The following is a 19,499-nucleotide window of genomic DNA, read 5'->3' on the forward strand; positions in this document are numbered from 1 at the left end:
CTCTGCCACAAATTTAGAGATGGATAGAGTGCCCTCTGCTGTTACTTCCATGGATTTCACTAATAGGAATTTGTGGAATGTTATACAGTACTGAAGAGGTTTTCAACCTTTTTGAGTCCATGGCTCCCTTGACCAACTACTTTCTTTCTGAAGCACCCCTGTGGAGCTCAGGAGCCCAGTTATGTCACCTCTTGCCTACAGAGCTGGCAGCCTCTCACCCTTTTTTGTACATCCTCCCTTCGAAAGTGTTCCCTCAGCCTCCTCTCCCCTCTCCTTGGGAGTCCTCCGGGCAGCTGCCGCCGCCACTCCTAATCTGAGTTGCCCTTCCCTGCCCCCAGAGATGTGCCTCCTCACACTGCCTCACAGGGGCCTGGGACTTGTCTGTCCATTCCCAGCAGCAAGGGCTGTTGAACTGGCTGGCTGGGCTCCCTCGCCTGCTTCCTTCCTTGTTTACTCCGAGGCCACCTCAGCTCCTGGCAATCAGCACCCCTTGACCACCATTCAAGGCACCCCAGGGTGCCACAACACACTGGTTGAAAACTACTGTTGTACTGCATTACAGCAGATCTAACTATCCCTCCCTGCTCAGTTTGGGTGGTAGGAATATCCACACTAAGAAGAATGCTTTGATGGTGTTTCCTGCTTGGCAGGGGGTTGGACTGGATGGCCCTTGTGGTCTCTTCCAACTCTATTATTCTAAGTCCTCTAGTAATTTATGCAAAATAATAACTATTACATATGCTGCTGCTAAGAGTGTCCAGAGTCCACTTTTCCCTTGTTAGTGCTGATCTTATTAAAAGTGCAATATGATATATGCTTCTCTCTTCTCATCTCCCCCAGCCCATGTGGCACCTAATCATGTGGAGTAGTAAGAATGAGCTACAAGATTTCATAATGCATTTCCTTTAGTAAATGTTCTCAAGAGAGAACAGGTAATGGTTTGGGGCAGGAACCCTGTGACTACTGGCCTGGCCTGTTTTGTTCTGCTCTGAGCTTCCATATCCTGATACTCTAAAACTCTGCTTGTGTGGCACATAATTCACCAATTGCTATGTGATTCAAATTCAGAAACAGATTTTATTTGGTTTTCTTTTAAAATAGAAGTCTGTACATTGTGAAGTTACCTTACATGACCACTTGTCTACTGAAGTCTATTGGGTGTACCACTGAACTCTACTGAAGTTGATGGCCCGGTGGGATTTTCATAGTGTGCACCTACATACATATTTCTCTGTAGGATGTTAGAACATAAACTATGGCAAGCATACAAAAAAGCAAGCAGTGGGGATCAACACAAAATAATACATTACACCAGGACGCAAGCTAGTTGCAGAATATTCACATAATGGTTATATTATGCCAGAATATTTTAATAGCCTAGCACCTAGTTAACAAACTGCCGTTTGGCTTGTTAATAACGTGAAAAGGAAAAGGAAATCCCATCAATGAAACAATGTTTTCAAAAGTATACTGTATTAATTCCTCTAGAATACACACTACTTAGAAAGAGGTGATTTTTGTCGTTTACAAACAAATATCTTCAATACTAAAAATTTCTATATATACAGATACTCTTTTTTTAAAAGAGCTTATTTGCAAATAGTCAGCTTTAACATGAAAAATGATAAAGGACAGCCAGTGGTAAAGTTGTTTTCTGCATGCAGTTTGGGATATGCACAGTAGGTCAAAATTCAACCATGTCATCTCCCATTAAAGCATTTTTAAGAAACCACCCTAGTTTTCTTAGGGTCCCCAGGAGCAGCAATATGGCTCTTTGTTGGCAAGTTGTTGCCATCAGTTCTTTACTGTTGTACAGGAGGAAACTTCGCAGCAGGAGAATTTCAGCTCATCGCACATAAAGTGCTTTCACCCCTTCACTCTGAACTTGTATTTAGTGCTTTGAGGAGCAGGTTGACAGACTTACTGGTCCTTGCTTAGTAGCATATTCACTACAAAGCAGAGTTCAAGAAATCAAGAAGTTCAGCGCGGTTTCGATCTCGCTGGAAATCAAAAAGCCAGTGAATTTAGAACTATTTTATAAATGCTTTCAATAGCCAGTTCAAACTATTAGAAACTCTTTTTGTAGCCTTTTGTAAGGGTTGGTTCTGTTTTGCTTCCAAACTCCTAGGCTTTCAGTCACCTGAGTTCATTATTAGGGGGAATGATACAAAATAATTCAATAACAGAAAAATCACTAGATAAACTAGAAGGCCTTCAGACATAAAGAGGTCCTTTTTTAAACAAACTCAATGAATGCAGAACATTATGGGAAAAGCTACAGCTTTGATCCAGCTGCCATTTCAAATAGCAACTGATCATTACAGATGTGTATATCCATCTGTATGAAAAGATATCTCCAGATAGTTTGACAGGGTTTGGGAAAGCATTGCAATGGAGGTGTACATCTGCATTGACAGTACAGGACCCCCTGGACAGGTAAGTCCAGTCAAAGGCACCTTTGGGGTTGCAGCGCTCATCTCACTTTCAGGCCAAGGGAGCCAGTGTTTGTCTGCAGACAGCTTTCTGGGTCATGTGGCCAGTATGACTAAACCGCTTCTGGTGCAATGGGACACCGTGACGAGTGCTAGAGTGCACAGAAATGATTGGCAGTACATACAGATCTAAATCAAGGTGTAGACCAAAAGTGGATTATGAATTTACATAGCTCTGATGCTACAACCGAAGGGAACAACAAACCAGTAAACACAGATACTACCTTCCCCCCTCCCCTTAGGAAGCAATAAAAAAGCTTAAAATGTTACCTCTTTATCCTTTTTACTCTTCTTTACTTTCATCTTAATTTTCTTCCCTGTGATCATACTGTAGTTCTGATTCTTCTTTTTATCTTTCAAGTACTAAAAGAATATATTTGATACATAAATAAATATGTACCATTTTAAATTATCCATATTGTTGTTGTTGCTAATTTATTAAATTTGTATACTGTCCTTCATCTGAAGATCACTGGGCGGTTCACACCATAAAAATACAAAATGAGAATACAAAACACATAATAAAAACAAGAACAAAAAATCTCAATAACTCCCCTTCTGCAAATACATATAAAAGGACCTAGAATGTTAATCAGCCAAAGGCCTGGCTAAAGAGAAATGTTTTCGCCTGGTGCATGAAGATAGGAAGTGAAGGCACCAGGTGAGCCTTGCTGAGAAGAGCATTCCACAAATGGGGAGCCACCACAGAAAAAGCCTGATCCTGTGTTGCCACCCTCCGGAACTCTCGTGGAGGAGGCACATGAAAAAGGGCCTCTGAAGATGATCACAGGGTTCAGGGAGAGGTGCTTTTTGAGGTATTGTGGTCTGGAGCCATTTAAGGCTTTATAGGTCAAAACTAGCACTTTGAATTGAGCCTAGAAAGTATCTGCCAGCCAGTGCAGTTAGACGTGGTTCAAACTGCCTTGCCCTAGTGAGCAATGTGGCTGCTGAATTCTGCACCAGCTCACTTTGTTCAGAGAAAGCCCTACATATAACTTGTTGCAGTACTCTAATTTAGATGTTACCAGACCACAGCCAACAGAAGTTAGGCTATCTCTGTGTAGATAGGGGCACAGCTGGGCCATCAGCCGATGCTGATGGAGGACACTCCATGCCACTGAGACCACCTGAGTCTCAAGCGACAGCAAAGGATTCAGAAGTACTTCCAAGCTACATGTCCGCTTCTTCAGAATTATGTGTGGCTTACTAAACAGCAGGGAAAACAGAAACATGTGCAAATATGTAATGAATGAACCTCTTAAGCCAAAACAAACAGGAAATCAAAATCTTAAACTGATTTAAGTTGCCGGGGGGGGGGGGGGGAGAATCTGACCCTATGAAAACAGCCTAAAGACAAAATACTCAGGATTCTTCAGAGTCAGATACTAAACCAGTAGATTCTATGAATCTGGTGAAAGTAATACTGAAAGAGTTTCACTCTCCTGAAGTTCACTCTGCTCAATCACACTTGATGGTGTGGTTTTGTGGTAATGGTGCCAAACTAGGACTAAGGAGACCTGGGTGTCAATTTCTTTTCAGGCAAGCTCACCTTGGGGCAATTATATACTGTCAGCCTAAACCTAATTTAAGGGTTGTTGTGAGGATTAAACAGGGGTGAGGAGACTGTGTCTGTCACTCTGAGCTCCTTGGAGAAAGACCAGATAAAAATGTAGAATAAATTTGCCTCAGTGTTTGTCCTAATAGCAAGATGTAGTTCAACATTTAGAAAGGCAATCAAAACAGAAAATATAAGTAATTCTACTGCCCATGTAATTATTTTTAATCATAGACACTTATGAACTTGTCTAGTTCTGTGGGGAAAAATTGAGACACTGCCAGGCATTCAGTCTTGCACCTACCTTAGAAAGCTGTACAGGACCTGACTTTTCTTTCTTTTTCTTCTTTTCTTTCTTTTTCTTCAACTTATCTTTTTTCCTCTTCTAAAGAGATAAAAACATGCACAGGCATTTCTTTATGCCTGATAGTAGCCACAGAACACCTATACAGATTCACAGTAATTTATGCACTGCCTACAGAGACTGGAGAGGGTGATGATGGCCATGTGAATTGAACGCAGCTTAGTTGTATTATACCTACAGTACAAAGCTCAGAGGGTAACCAAGTAAAAAAGTTGACTTTTGAATCCCAAAGCGGGGCCTGACTCATACACCCTGCGTTATGCCAGAGGCCCCAATGAAGTAAAAGCCTTGAGAAAGAGACATTGCAGGAAGACAGAGCAGCCTTGCCAAAAGGAAAACATTCCTAGCAAAAGGATTCCCTTATCAGAAGGGAATGATGCGCTAAGCTGCCCCTGACAGGGGACATGCCCAAGGGCACAGGGAGAAAGTCAGAGATAAGTAACTGAGGGCATGCACAGATGATGTGGAGGAGGGGGCAAGGATGCACAGACCACCATAGTGTGTCTGTGCTCTATGTTTCTGACCTTTTGCCTTGCGTGGATGCTTTAGATCCTGCGTCTGTGTCTTAGGAAATCATAGTCAGAGAAGGGTATAAGGGAGCTTTGCGATTTGTGCTTCTTTACTCCTGTCGTGAGCTTGACCACCAGGAGTCTCTTAAATTTAAGAATTAAATTCTTTCTCTGGATTCAACCCCCCCGGTGTCATTATTGGCTATCTCTGTCCTGCCTGGGTGCAACTTAAAAGGGACCCTTACTAGCTGATAAGGCTACAAGACCTAGCAGACCAATCTCCCTATTTATTTATTGGCAATATTTATAAGTTGCTAGCCAGAGTTCACCAACCTTTTGAAGCCAGTGGGCATGTTTGGAATTTTGAGAAAGTCCTGTGGGTGACAGTCAAGAAATGGTTGCTATGAGAATGCAGCATAAAACAAACTGGCTGCTGTATGGTGGTTGATGGTGCTTGTAGAGAGCTGTGCCTTTGTCTACACAGCCTGATTTCAAACCATGAGAGGGCAAAGAAAAACAGGCCTCCCAATGTCATTGTGACATCTGGAGACTGACAGGTGCTGCCCATCCAACTTGGCTCACAGGGGATCAGGGAACCATGGATCTGTCCTGCTGGCCAGTTCTAGTTCCTCAACCCAGCTCTACAGCTAATCAGCTGTTGAGCTCATTTAGTTTAATCCTTAAATAGAAGTCCAATCAATGAATGCATGCTTCCAATGATACATTTTCTCCAGAACCCACTGTTAGCAGCCATATGACCCACCCACATTATCTGCTAACAGGCATCCAACCCATCATATGAGGATCACTGTTGTAAGCTTAAGTCACATCCACAATGAGACATGCATTTCCATGGATATGGAGTTCATAGGTCCATCACCAAAGCAGCTGAAAGACAAGCAACCTTCACATGACACCTCCATGAGAGGTTGTCACATGTCAGCAAGCAATGTAATCTGCTAAAAGGAAGTTAGTCAGAGTAGCATAATCTCTCATTTGAGTGCAAGTCATATTCTGTCTGAATCCACAGAAGAAAATTACAAAATATTTTGTGCTCAAAAACATGACATGTTGAACAAAGCACAGAGAAGAGCTTTTCAGTTGCACCAATTTTTCATCTCTGCTTCATCTGTTAATCTTGGCCTTACCTTTTTGTTCTGTTTTTCCTTTTTCCTTTTCTTTGATTTTGATTTGGGAGAATCTAGGAATTAATATTAAAAAAACCCAAACATGTATTATGGCTTGAACGATATTACATGAATCAGAGTTTTGTTACAAAACAGTTCCTGAGATGGTGGAACTAGTTTTCGTTTATGTTTGGATATACAAAACACCATTTTGAATCAAGATTGCAGACCAAAATGTTCCAAACTGCACTGATTTGGACACCTCTAAAGATGGCACCATCAAATCTGGCACCAATGTTTACATGATCAAGAAGTGTTTTAGTCTATGGATGGAATTCAATGTTGTGCCCCCTCCTTTCCTTGCTGGCTTAAGTATTAGGTCTATTACATTCAAGCATCTCCACCGTGCTAAATCAGGTTCTCAAAACAACAAAGCCATTAAGACATTGCACAGTTAAGCTCCTACAAAATGCAGATTATTGATCTATGCTTGGTCTGGGCTTGGAAGTTGTCAGTATTTGCTGAATTGCTGTCAGTATTTGAAACCATCGTATACTAAACATATTACTTCAATGCAGAGATGAAATCATACCTCTACTACTTGAGCTGCTTCTGCTGCGTGAAGCAGAGGACCTTGAAGAAGAACTTGAAGATGAGGATGTTGAAGAACTAGACGACGTAGTGGAAGAAATTGAGGTGGACCTGCTTCTGCTGCGTTTTCGCTTCCTCTTCTCTCTCTCTTAAAGAGAAAAAAATCCAGAGTACAGGAGCACTGATTAGGATTTAGGTTTTTTGGTACATTAGATTAGAAAATCCTGATTTTAAATGGTTTAAAAAAATGCCTCAGTACATTTTTAATGCTTATTAGCTACCATTGAAAGGCAAAACACAGATTAATCAAATTGATAATTAAATAATAAACAGAAAACACATATATTTATTTACTGCATTTCATAGAATCATATACCTGCAGAGTTGCAAGCGATCCTGAGGGTCATTCAGGTCAAACCCCTGCAATGCAGGAATCTCAACTAGATCGTACATACAGAATCATTTATATTTCATCTTCCTTCCATCATGGAATAGTACACAAGACAACACACAAGCAATTCCCATGTTATCTATCCAGGCACCAACGAAACTCAGAAATGCTTAGCTTCAGCAAGGTGGCTGAATCTTGCACTATAACACTTCCAGAAGATAAGTCTAATTCACATAACAGTATGTTAGATCCTGAAGATAATGCAAGTTGACTTTGCAGTGATCAGAGAGTGCTGATTAAGTATTGTGACTAGTTCCAACACAACCCACAAAACCTTCAAAAACCTTCAAGAAGTTTACTGAACTTAAACACACTGTGCTGCAATCTGGAAATGTGCCAAAGCATCTGAAAGACTGGTTCAAAACACCCAAGTGCACTATAAAAAAGGTGTGTAAACCAATAGTTAGCATTTAATTGGCCCCGATACAAGCAATATACATTCAGGGAGTGTAAAACCTGATAATGCTCTCTATTGAAGCTACTGTCACAGACTCAACAATTACACTTACCTCTTCCTTTTGTTTTCTCTTGCGATGTTGCACACAGTGCCCCACCTTTCTCTTCATGTCTGTTATCCATATCTATGAAACATATATATTTATATAGACACAAACAAAATTGTCAAAAATATTTTCTGTGGAATAAACTGAAACTAACTGTTGAGATGGAGTTTTTCCACTACCAGGAAAGACTAATGACCTTGGTACTACTGAATTTTAAGCATCTGATCTAATCTAAGCAGTTGAAACAGATTTGGGCATATCAGGTTTAGATTAGAGTCTGTTTCAGCTGCTTAGTGTGTTCAACTGCAGTTCAAGAATTGTGCGCAAGTGGTAACACCAACAGTATGACGTGTGTAAGTAAACAGCCAATGAGCAAAAATGAATTTCTTAAGGACCAGCTTTAGCATAACGTTTTGTAGCTATGCGGTAACTTCAGGCATTATTTGCATGGCTACATGTGAAAAAAATTCATGCCAGTGGCACATCATCAATGCAACTTGCTTGTAGAGCCAAGCCTGGGGTGTCTCTGAAAAGATTTCATGTTGCATTTAGTCACCTAAAAAACTCTCCATCCAAGAGAAGCTGAAAGTCTCTTGAAATTCTATAAAACAGTAGCCTTGGAAATGCTACATTATTCACATTTAATCACTCAGGGTACTTGCAAAAGTTAAATAATGTAACTCCCTAACAAACACACTTAAGTTACTCCTTGACAAACACACTTTGGCCATGCTTTTGGAGCCTGAACAGATTGTCAAACTACACCAAAATGAGCTCTCTCCCTCTCTTACCTGGGGTAGTATGACTGTCTGTATCGTTCTACCATGCAATAAGTTCCAGAAGCTTAACTGTGTTAACCTGTTACAGTAAACACAAAATGGAATTTGGGGACACTTACTTTACTCTTTCTGGAATAGGTTTTCATGGTCTAAAGCCCACTTCATCAGATCCAGATAGCTAGCATTATATGTGTTATTTATATACAATCATCCATTTGCAATGCTTGAGATAGAACAAGAGGCCAAGTCCCTGCCCTGAGGAACATACAATCTAAAATCTGACACAGAGGGGGTAAAAAGGAACTGCAGAGCTGTGAAAGCAGGGGAAAAACAGTGGGATAATGTGTTATTCCCTCACCCCTTCTTCACTGTTTCACATACTTGAGCAGTTACACCAGGTTTTGTACCAACGGCTTTATGAGAAAAGTGGGCATTGAGGAAGGATTTGAGGAAAGAGAAAAAAATTGCATCACAAAAGTGATGTGCGAGGTAGTTCCAAATGGGGAAAGGTAGTCTTCTGAGGAAGCAGAAGACCTTTGGACAGCTGGGGGTGATGGAGCCACAGGAGCAAAGGTCAAAACCAGGGATGTTTCAGGACATAAGAATGGAGAGATAAGGAGGGGCAAAGTCATGGAGGGTTTTGATGGTAAAGATGAGGAACTGTTGGACAGGGCATCACATCATTAGAGGGAGGAATGATTTTAACAGCAGAAACAAACAGTTTTGCAGCACCTTAACCCTCCTTTGGGAATGGCATTGTTAATAATGTAGTTGCTACTGTCCGTGCTTTCTGCATTTCATTTCCCTCTGACTTTGCCGATTCACAATCCCACCTCACTGTTGTGTGGGACACACACAAACAGAGAAACACACCCCACTCAAGCAACACTTGGTTTGTCTAGTCCACAGAAGTTTACACTATACTATTAATACATTTGATAAGATTTAAAATGCCACTTGACTCTCTGTTGTTTTTGCAAATACCCCCGTGGAACGTAGCTGGATGGAGATGATGGAACCAAGGTGAGGCAATGGAAGACCAGAGAGGAGAGCATTGCAGCAACCTAGGCCAGGGGGCAGAGGGACAAGGGTCTTTCCCCAGGGCTCAGAGAGGAAAGCCCCTTGGTGTGTGTGTGTGTGTTTTGCAATGCTCTGAAGTGAGAAGTAACCATGACCTGGCAATGGACTGAATATGGGGAGCAAGGCAGGGAGAAGCCAGTGTGCCTGTCCAACATCAGACAGGCAGAGAGGTATAGAGAAGCGAAACGGCAATGGATTGTCTCTATCAAGGTTTCCACGCAACAGGTCAAAGTCATACTAGATAAGCGCAGTAGCAAGCAATCCACAAAACAATGCACTGGTTGGTTTTCAAGGTGCCACGACAAGGCTCCTTGGTTGTGTCTGCAGGAGATAGTATGGAACATTTATCCCTCACAGCAGCACATTTGTAATGCGTGGAAAAGATGGTTAGTTGTTTTCACGAGGGGGAAGCGGGGATTCACAACCCCACGCTCTTAGGAGCGGTGGCGACAGTTACAACGGATTAAAGCGCTTTTTTTTTTTACGCGGGGCGCCCCGCTGAAGCCAAAATACGAATATACCCCCCACGCCCCCTAACCAGAGTCCCTCGGGCCCGTTTACACGCGTGGCATGCGACTCCTGCCGCCGACAGTAACAGCAGCAGTTATTATCCACAACAATCCTCTCAGAGCCCGGCCGCGTACAAGGCGCCTCAGGGACCCGGCGGTGCGCAGGCCGGGCGAGGCCGGCTATGCCCAGAAAGCGCGCCGGGCCTATGAGGCAGCAGCTAACGGGCCTTCCGACCTGCCCAGGACAGCGCTTACCGGCGGCGGCGGCGAAGGCGACCAGCAACCGGCGGCCGTCGTGGCCCCAGGCGCTCCGGGAACCCGGAACCACAACGCGGAGCACCGCCGCCTGCCGGGACAGGGCCAGCGCCGATATCCGGCAAATGGCGGGAGGCGAAAGGCGAAAGGCGCTCGGGGTCGGCGCCTCCCTCTCGACTCCCGGCTGCTCGGGGCGCCGCGCTGAGGGGGAGCCGGAGTGGGGGGGGGGGAGGAGACTGAGCCCGGCTTAAGCCTGCGCGCGTTTACTCAGGAGTAAGTCCCTGTGTTCTGTGGGGTCTACTCCCTGGTAAGAGCGCTCCAGGCGGCTCACCTGACGGGGGTGTTTGGCGGAGGGGAACAGAAACCCTGCGACAACCAAGCTGAGCATTATCGAAGGGAAATGGCTCATAATTAGCAGCAGCAGCGAGGCAGCTTTTCATTTCCTTGTTGAGAGGGGGAAGGACGCCGTGGGGGTGTTTCGTTTCCTTTGTTTAAGCGGTTGGGGGGGGGCAGCTGCCACCCCCCAAAATCAAGTAAATAAATAATACTCATCTGACCAATTGTATTGCAGGTAACTCGATTCTGCCCCCCCGACCCGTAAATCCTGGTTTCGCCCTTGTGTTTTAAGCCGTTGTCATTTATTTTTTGAACCTGTCGGTATCTGTATTGACACACAAAAACTCTCGTTTTTATTGCGAATGAATAAAAGCATAACCTTTTTATACATAATTACAATCCAGTAATAGCCTCATAATAACAATTTGTAATAGAGTTATTAATACCAATACCAAATATAATTTAGATAAGGTGCCAGAATTGATGGCTTGATTATTTGCTTTATTTCTGCATTCCGAAATCTTACTAATTTCCATTACATTCCTGTTATAATAATCCTTATACAACGGCAATACTAATAACTTCCATCCATGTTGACACATTAAATGATTTATAAAACTACAAGTGAGGAACTCCTTGTTCTTCCTATGTGTGACTATTATTCTGCCCATGGTGTTTCTTCCTGTCCTTATAATGTGTTATGTCTTTCTTTCCGCTGGTTGTTGCCTGTTATCCATCATGCCTTGGGCAAAGCTGATAACCCATTGTTGTTCCAGAAATTTCTCCATTAAAAGCATAACATTCTTAATCTTCCAAAGCACATTACATTCTGAGCCTGGCTTGAGCAAACCATTATAGACTTCCCATTTTACATCTTGGAGATGATGTTTGCTATATTAAAAAAGATTTGTTTGAAAACTAGTACATTTTCCAGCTGCTTTTGTGTGTGTGTTTGTGCGCGCGCACACACGCTATTTTAACGTACTTTAAAATGCTTTGATATAAGCTTACACCCTGAAAAGCAACAATTTTTTTTGAAATAAATGTGGCACTAATGGGCAAGAGGTCCCACCAGTTTTGTAAACTAGTTTTGTTTATTCTTGTAAACAAAAATGGATTGAAAAGTTGATTATTCAGGTGGGAAATCCGGTAGTAACAATAGGCATTATGCACAAAGAGGTTAAAGCCTTTAACACATTTATTATATCATTCCAAAAGCAGGGGTTTTGAAGAGAGGTTAGAGAGCCCTTTGGCAGTGTGGTACAGCAGTTGCTGGCTCCTATGCTCCTATGTGGCATGTAAAAGGGATCCAGGTGGCGCTGTGGGTTAAACCACAGAGTCTAGGGCTTGCTGATCAGAAGGTCGGCGGTTTGAATACCTGCAACGGGGTGAGCTCCCGTTGCTCAGTCCCAGCGCTTGCCCACCTAGCAGTTCGAAAGCACAAGGTGCAAGTAGATAAATAGGGACTGCTCTGGCGAGAAGGTAAACGGCGTTTCCGTGCGCTGCTCTGGTTCGCCAGAAGCAGCTTTGTCATGCTGGCTACATGACCCGGAAGCTGTCTGCAGACAAACACTGGCTCCCTTGGCCTATGAGCGTCACAACCCCAGAGTCGGACATGACTGGACCTGATGGTCAGGGGCCCCTTTACCTTTAATGCGGTATGTACAGAGAAAGACAAATATGAGATTGCTATTGCAAATTAAAGCAAAAATAAAATAAAATAAAGGTTACCCAAGGTGCTACTAGAAATTAAACATTCCTTTTACCTGCGTGAATAGCAACCTTGCCAACGAGCTGCTGAGGTACATAGACTCAAGAGTTGGAAGGGACCATGAGGACTCCCCCAATCCAACCCCCTGCAATGCAGGACCCACAACCCTGAGATTAAGAGTCTCATGCTGTACCAACCGAGATAAACAGATGAAGATGATTTTGCCAGTGCCATTGTTACTGTAAGGCAAGAGTCCTATACCTGCATTTGCCTTATATGGGAGTGAGGCAAGGAGGTCTTCCTGATTGTACCAACTCAGGAATTACGTAAATTACATTCCTTCGATAAAGTTGCCCTTGGAAATTTTTGCAGTACAAGACAGTTTTACTACATTTTACTACCTTTCTAATAATAACCTCCTGAATTTAATAAATTAGACTACTTTTCCTTCTTGGGGTTGGAGGATTATGTATACCTAACCTCTTCCCCCAACCCCAGGTTTTGTGTGTTCTACTGTGTCTACTAAAATTAAGGCGACAGTAAGGAGGCATTGTTTTAGAAGCTGTTTGAGAGCTCAAGAATTCAGCAATACTTCATTCAGGAGAGTCATTTAAGAACCATTGGCTTTTTAATATTTATTGAAAAATGTGAACCACTCATAATAAAAGGTTAAAAACTACAGCAATAAATACATCAAACATATCTAAGAACATATCAACAAATTGGCACAGAAATGTAAACTTTATGGGGCCCAGGTATTAAAATGGAATATTTAAAGCAAATTCCCTCCTGTATTAAAAAAGGGAAGGACTTACAAATTCTCATTAGTAAAAGAATTAGAAAACTGCTTTTCCCTAAAAAAAGAAAAGAAAGCAATTTTAGCTTTACAGCCTCTTTAATAAATAATGTGGTCAACTTTACAAAAAAATTAACACACAAGGCAGTGATATGGCTGCAAATCCCAACCTAGAGAATTCCATCTTTCAGAACTTGGAACCCACTAGGTATATGCCACAATGCTTCCTTTGTCACCCTGCTATTCCAGTTGTGGTTTCAAGCCCCATCTTAGTAAGGAAACAAGAATAGTAGACAATGCTATTAAAAGCAGTGAGCCAAGAGGCAACACATTCTGAGAGGATGGGGAAAGAGTATTGCAAAGTGCTTGGTAATGCCTCAGGGCTAGATCTCACATCCCTGAAAAAACTCACAGCCTTACTTGCATTTCAACCTGTCATAAAAAAGAGTAAAAATAATTCAGTGCTTGTAAGATGGCAATTCAGCTTAGACAAAAGTGAACATGCTTTCCAAGTTGTTTTGAAAATACACCTACACACTCAACATCAAACCCCCTCATGCTATATTTATTAAAGCACCACCCTTTCATGCTCAAAAACTACAACATCAATGCAGTAAATCCTCACAACACCCTAGTATGGCAAATTACATCAACTAGAAAGAAGGGAGAAGAAAGAATTAAAGCAACGTTCTTGTGGCAACTTCAAAGTATCTCTGATTTCAGCCACACACCTATGTATGGAAGCCTTATAAAAAATAAGCCCAGTGCTCATAATTCTTGATTTCACCCCAAAAAAACCTACCATGGACTTTTAGTTTCAATATATCAATCTCTATGTTTATGGCACTATCAAGACTCTCCTTTGCAGGAAAACATCACATTCATATTTACGTAGAAATAATGGGATAGCTTTTGTAAAGTGCTTTTCTGTGTTATTTGCTATAATCCATCTATGCGGAGAACCCAAATTCCATGCAATTAAAATAAATAAATTAAAGGCAACTGTTCAATCCCCCCATTCATTCTGATATCTGAAGTAAGCAGATTAATAAAGTGGGTGGCGGGAGAGATTTGTCCCATGAAAAGTTCATGTGGAACTATGGATGCTCAACTATGTTCTTTCCAGTGCTTTTTCCTGGGGGGACACATACCCCTAAACATTTTGTGAATCTTCGTACTTTTGTCCATTTACTATATTTATTTCCCCCGATCTGAACTATAAAATAGTGATTTTATTGAGTCAAAATGAGAGTACCCCTAAACATTTTTAAAAGAAAAAAAGTACTGGTTCTTTCTATTCAACTATCACAACGGGCATTACAGGAGCTATCAAACTGTGGGTGATCAGATTGTGTTGCGTGCACATGCGAACTCACCCTAGAAGTGCCACAGGACTGCTACTTGCAAAACTTTCAACTAACTGAAGTGCTTTAAAATCAGGATCTAGGGATCTTCCTAGATTTGCTTTCAAAAGATGCCAGTCAAGCATTTTATGAAATAGAGCCTATTCTACAGTACATAATCACGTGTGTGTATATATATATCAGGGGCGGCCAACTTCCAAGAGACAGCGATTTACTCACAGAGTTAAAAACTGGCAGTGATCTACCCCCTTTTGGGGGGTTCAGGTCAAAGTTGATGAGCTTTTTTTTTTTAAGGAAGGAGGAAGGCCCATTTTTGGGGAGTTCAGGTTGAAATTGTTGAACTATTTTTTAGGGAGGGGAAAGCTACGTGTTTTAGGGGTCCAGGGCAAAAATGTTGAGCTTTTTTGGGGGGAGCCAAACTTGTTGAGCTTCATGGGGGGTCCCAGTGATCTACCACAGATGTTCAGTGATCTACCTGTTGGACGTGCCTGGTATATATGAAAGAAATACTCTCAAGTAAGTCCTCTCTATACATGAGAACAAAACCCACTGAATTCAAAAAACATAGGATCAGGCTGTCAGTGGGGTAGATGGGAAGTGTGTCAATCTAACCTTTAGCCCAAGTTAACATTAGAATTCTTTCGTTTGCTGCAAACTTGTGAAATGCCCCAAACATTCCCTAGTGAATAGCACCTCTAGCAATGCTTGTAACAAAGTGAGCAGAACGGATGGACCTGCATTTGAGTTTTGGAATATTCTGCTGATAATATGTCTCCTGAGATACATAGTGACCCAGTTAAGAGCTTTTCAGACATAAAAAACCTCTCAAATACCAAGTTTTGTTATATGCTTCAAATTCACCTCATTAAAGACCTGACCAGTTTTCTTAATGCAAGTTGAAAAAGTACCAAAAAAGTAGCCAAAACTATCAAAAAAATATATAAAAATAGGTCAGCAGAGTGAATAGCAGCTTTTTCCTGTTGTCTGAAAGCAATCCAGTTAAATCACCAAGCCATCACTGTTAACAGTTCTCTTCCACGTTCTCTCATAATTCCTCAAGGTCAGTTAAATCCACCACTACTTTCAGGAAAAGTGTATCATCTCTGATGTATGTATTCTTTGCATTTTCGAGCACAGTATGTGCAACAAACCGAGGACACCCGGAGGCAACATTCATCTCTCCTTCAGGTCTCTTGAAGCTGCTGCTGTGAGGGTCTGCTTTAAAGGTTTCTGTTATGTGATGTTTCTTCCCACTTTGGTCCAGAAGCATAAGTGTGACCTTTTGCTTGAAAGGCCATGGTAACAACGAATCAAACTCCCCTCTCATCACTACAAAGTACAAGGAAACATGAGTGCCCTTTCCTGAACCATCCCCATTCAGGTATGCTCTGGCAGACAACCTGTAGCCACAGCGGCTGGTGTAAAAAGGCTGGCTGACTACAGAGGGACAGTGGCCTTCCATAGCCTCTTTTTTCTTCATCTTGTAGTCCACAATTTTCCAGATCAGTTTCCCATTGTAACTTGTCCCTTCTAGAAGTTTAAACCGTTCTTCGTTTTTGTTAAGTTGTACCCTGTGGATACCGAGGTGGACATCATGTTGGTTGGACAAGTCTTCCAGAACAACTAAGAGAAAGAAATGTGGGGAGATAAGAGAGGGTTACATACAGAGACTTACAGAGTTTGTATTAGGCAACATCTAACTATCTAGAGCAACTGTTCAGCGTCTGGCAATAATAGCTCCATTCCTTGTGACGAAACCTACTTTTTCTGCAGATTGGGGCAACGCTGAAGTCAGTGGTCTGTCTGTGTTCAGTAGGATACGTGGATTTGGATTCTAAACTCTGTCATCAAAAACTATTGTAAAAAAAACTCAAAAGAGGAAGAGTACAACCCCTTGCAAAATAATAATTCAAGTATTAGCTCTCGTTAGTTCCAAAGGAGAGCACATAGTGGAAAGCAGGAGACCAGCGTGCCACTAGGTAGCCATGTGGTTTGCTGAGAAAAATACACGAATGAACTTGTAAAAGCCTCAACTCCCCTCAATGGCATTTTTAAATTTTAGATCTTAAGTAAACTAGCCTAAGCAAATGATAACTAGATTACCACCCCCATAACACCAAAACACTTTAGGAAGAGAAGAATCCCCAAGGTACCTAAACGCTGCTCGTATGACTCCAGGAAAGCAACCTTTTGCTTTATATTATCAATGGTCTCCAGAAGTGGTCTCAGGCTGAATTTACTCTGCTGCTGATTTGCCATCTGCACCAGCTGTCTCACTTGTGTTTCCAGGCAGGCAGATTTATCAATGTGAATTGCCAAAGTCTTCAGTGATATAGGGATGAGAGAGAAGGGAGAAGACATGCAATTTTACAATAAAACTGAAGATGACAAACTAGTATTATAAATTGTTTATTAAAGCCTTCTATCACTGACTGCATGATATCAAACTCCTCCTTGGAGTTTTCCCAAAGGTTTCTTTTCAGTTAGGATCATAAATCGCCTGTCGTCATGATCTCAATTGTGCAAGGCAAAAAAGTCCAATGGCTTTGTCTTGCACAAATAGTTTTCTATCCCCTGGTCCTCTTTGTTTACTCCCACATTTCATGGTTGATGCTATGTCTGTAGCAAGGATCTTTGCCAACGGTTTCAGGATATTTCCTTCCTTCCTCACTGCATCAACTGTTGTGATGGTTTTAACCCTTCTGCTTTAGTAGGTATAGCTTTAGGTATAGCTTTAACAAAATGGTTGTTACTAGTGCCCTTCTTCCACCCCCATTGCTAAAATTTAGATTGGGAGGTTCTTGGAGATTTACACTTGTTTGTTATTTTGTTGGTTTATGGAATTCTCAAGTTACATATCCCAAACTGTACTTTTATGCATTTCATTTCTTTCTGACTTCACCGTTTGCAGTCCCCTCCCCACAAGAATGAATATATGCTAATCAAGAAAACATTTCATTGGGTGGACTATAGATCGCAAAACTTATGATATAATAACATTTGTTAAGTCCTTAAGGTGCCATGAGTCTCTAATGTTTATGCTCACTTATGGAGCTGCATAAATAATCGTTTTTATCAAGAGCATGAAAATTTCAATTTTGTATCCCGGTTATGTGGGTTTCACCCAATGCATTCCGGCCACAATCACCACACATGTGCAATCTGAAAGCACAGTGGGGGGGGATCCATTTTTTGCTTTCAGCATGCGAATCAACTATGAAAACAAAATGGAAATGATGCCCAGGCTAAGCAGAGCCAGAAAACCTCACATTTTAAGCTGAATCACTTGTGAATCACTTGTGATTCAGCACAGGCAGTATCTCCACATAGATACTGTTGTGTTTTCTTTGAAGCAGTAACTCTGTTAGGAAGGAGGGTGGGATTACCTGAGTGCTTGCCAGTAAATTGCTATTTTTACCGTACAGCTGTGTAAACTGCCTGAAATCTCTCTCACACTTCTTAACTGTGTCTGCTAGCTGCTGTATTTTTCTCTCTTTGTGTTCAAGATTGTTATAAAGGTCAGAGATCTACAAAATGAAATGCGAAGGTGTAAAGTTAACATTTTATTTTTAAAAAACTGATAAAAAACTGAATTATGAAACAAGGGTTATATCCAGTTAATGCTCAAAGTAGACCCATGTTAGTCATGTCTGACTCAGAACAGAGCTAACACTGAATACAACCCAGAGGGTTTGCTCAGAAGTTAAGAGATGGACAAGCTAAGCAATAGCCCAAGGATAATTCCCACAATCACTTTCGACTGGTTCAGTTTTTAACTTGTGATCCACACAGACCCAACAACTAAGTATGGTAGCCCACCAGAGGCTTAACAATCTCTCTGTTTTTGTCCACTGCCTAGGACTATGACAGATTGATTTTGCCTCAGCTGCAATAAAACATGTCTGTCCTGCATCGGTTTCTACAGCCACAGCAGGCACTGTAACTCTCCCACAGTTTGACTTCACCCACAAAGGCGCACTCCTCCATTGTCTCCCAAGGCAGACGGATGCCAACAAGGACACGCTGGAAAGTTTACAGTGTGCAATTCCCCACCCCACCCCACTGATGCATGCTATACACATCAATAGCAATAGAAAAGGTGGTAGCCAACAATTAAAACTCATTGTTTCTAGGGTGTGGTTTAAATATGCATCAATGAGTACCATGCTGCTAGATTCAGAAGGTTTTTCTTTCATAAGAAAAGTGACACCTAACCTCAAAGTGACTTTCTGTACAACACACACACACACACACACACACACACACACACACACACACACAGTTTTTCCATGGTATGAGGAACTGAATCATGCTTTCCTGTTTGAAACCGACTTTCTAAAGTTCATCTTATTCAAATAAAGGATCACTACACATTATAAATGTTGGAAGGTACCAAATGGCCCCTACCACGTAAACACCCTTAAGAGAACAATAAGGGTGCCAAAAGCACTGCAGAAATACAACTGAAGCAGATATATGGAAGATTAGTGTTACTACTTGCCCTTTCTTCACACAAAACTTTCACTGTAACCAGACCTTAACGTAATAACAATACTGCAATTATATGGAAATGCAAAGGGAAGGGGCCTTCAAAGGGGGAGAAGGGTACTTTTTACATGTAATAATAATATTTAAAGGTAACTGGCAAGCTACAGATTCTGAATTAGCAACAATTTTTTTGCCCAGGGCTCCAGACTTTTGTCTACATCTATACTTTTGACGCAGGGATGTATGAGGGACGCAGGTGGTGCTGTGGGTTAAACCACAGAGTCTAGGGCTTGCCGATCAGAAGGTTGGCAGTTCAAATCCCTGCGACGGGGTGAGCTCCTGTTGCTCGGTCCCAGCTCCTGCCAACCTAGCAGTTCGAAAGCACGTCAAAGTGCAAGTACCGTAGATAAATACCTGTAGGTACTGCTACAGTGGGAAGGTAAACAGCGTTTCCGTGTGCTGCTCTGGTTTTCCAGAAGCGGCTTTGTCATGCTGGCCACATGACCTGGAAGCTGTACGCCAGCTCCCTCGGCCAATAACGCAAGATGAGAGCTGCAACCCCAGAGTCGGTCACGACTGGACCTAATGG

At 41.9% G+C, this 19,499-nt stretch overlaps 1 protein-coding gene across 10 annotated transcripts in view; it reads right to left on the reverse strand.

The window, feature by feature from the left end:
* Positions 1–6,068: 6,068 nt before the first annotated feature.
* Positions 6,069–19,499, reverse strand: part of TRAF5 (TNF receptor associated factor 5) — a 37,350-nt gene continuing 23,919 nt past the window's right edge. For 9 of the 10 annotated variants that reach the window (XM_035111272.2, XM_035111269.2, XM_035111268.2 and 6 more), the window contains 5 exons: positions 17,809–17,949; positions 16,576–16,744; positions 7,599–16,045; positions 6,640–6,786; positions 6,069–6,121 (listed from right to left, as the gene is read on the reverse strand). In XM_035111272.2, coding sequence (XP_034967163.2) covers positions 15,468–16,045; positions 16,576–16,744; positions 17,809–17,949 — 888 coding nt within the window. In that variant the 3' untranslated portion in view covers positions 6,069–6,121; positions 6,640–6,786; positions 7,599–15,467. The remainder of the gene's footprint in view (positions 6,122–6,639; positions 6,787–7,598; positions 16,046–16,575; positions 16,745–17,808; positions 17,950–19,499) is intronic. The other variant, XM_060273020.1, reaches the window with a different exon arrangement.

The sequence above is a fragment of the Zootoca vivipara genome, chromosome 3, assembly GCF_963506605.1.
Source record: "Zootoca vivipara chromosome 3, rZooViv1.1, whole genome shotgun sequence".
Classification (NCBI taxonomy): Eukaryota; Metazoa; Chordata; class Lepidosauria; order Squamata; family Lacertidae; genus Zootoca; species Zootoca vivipara.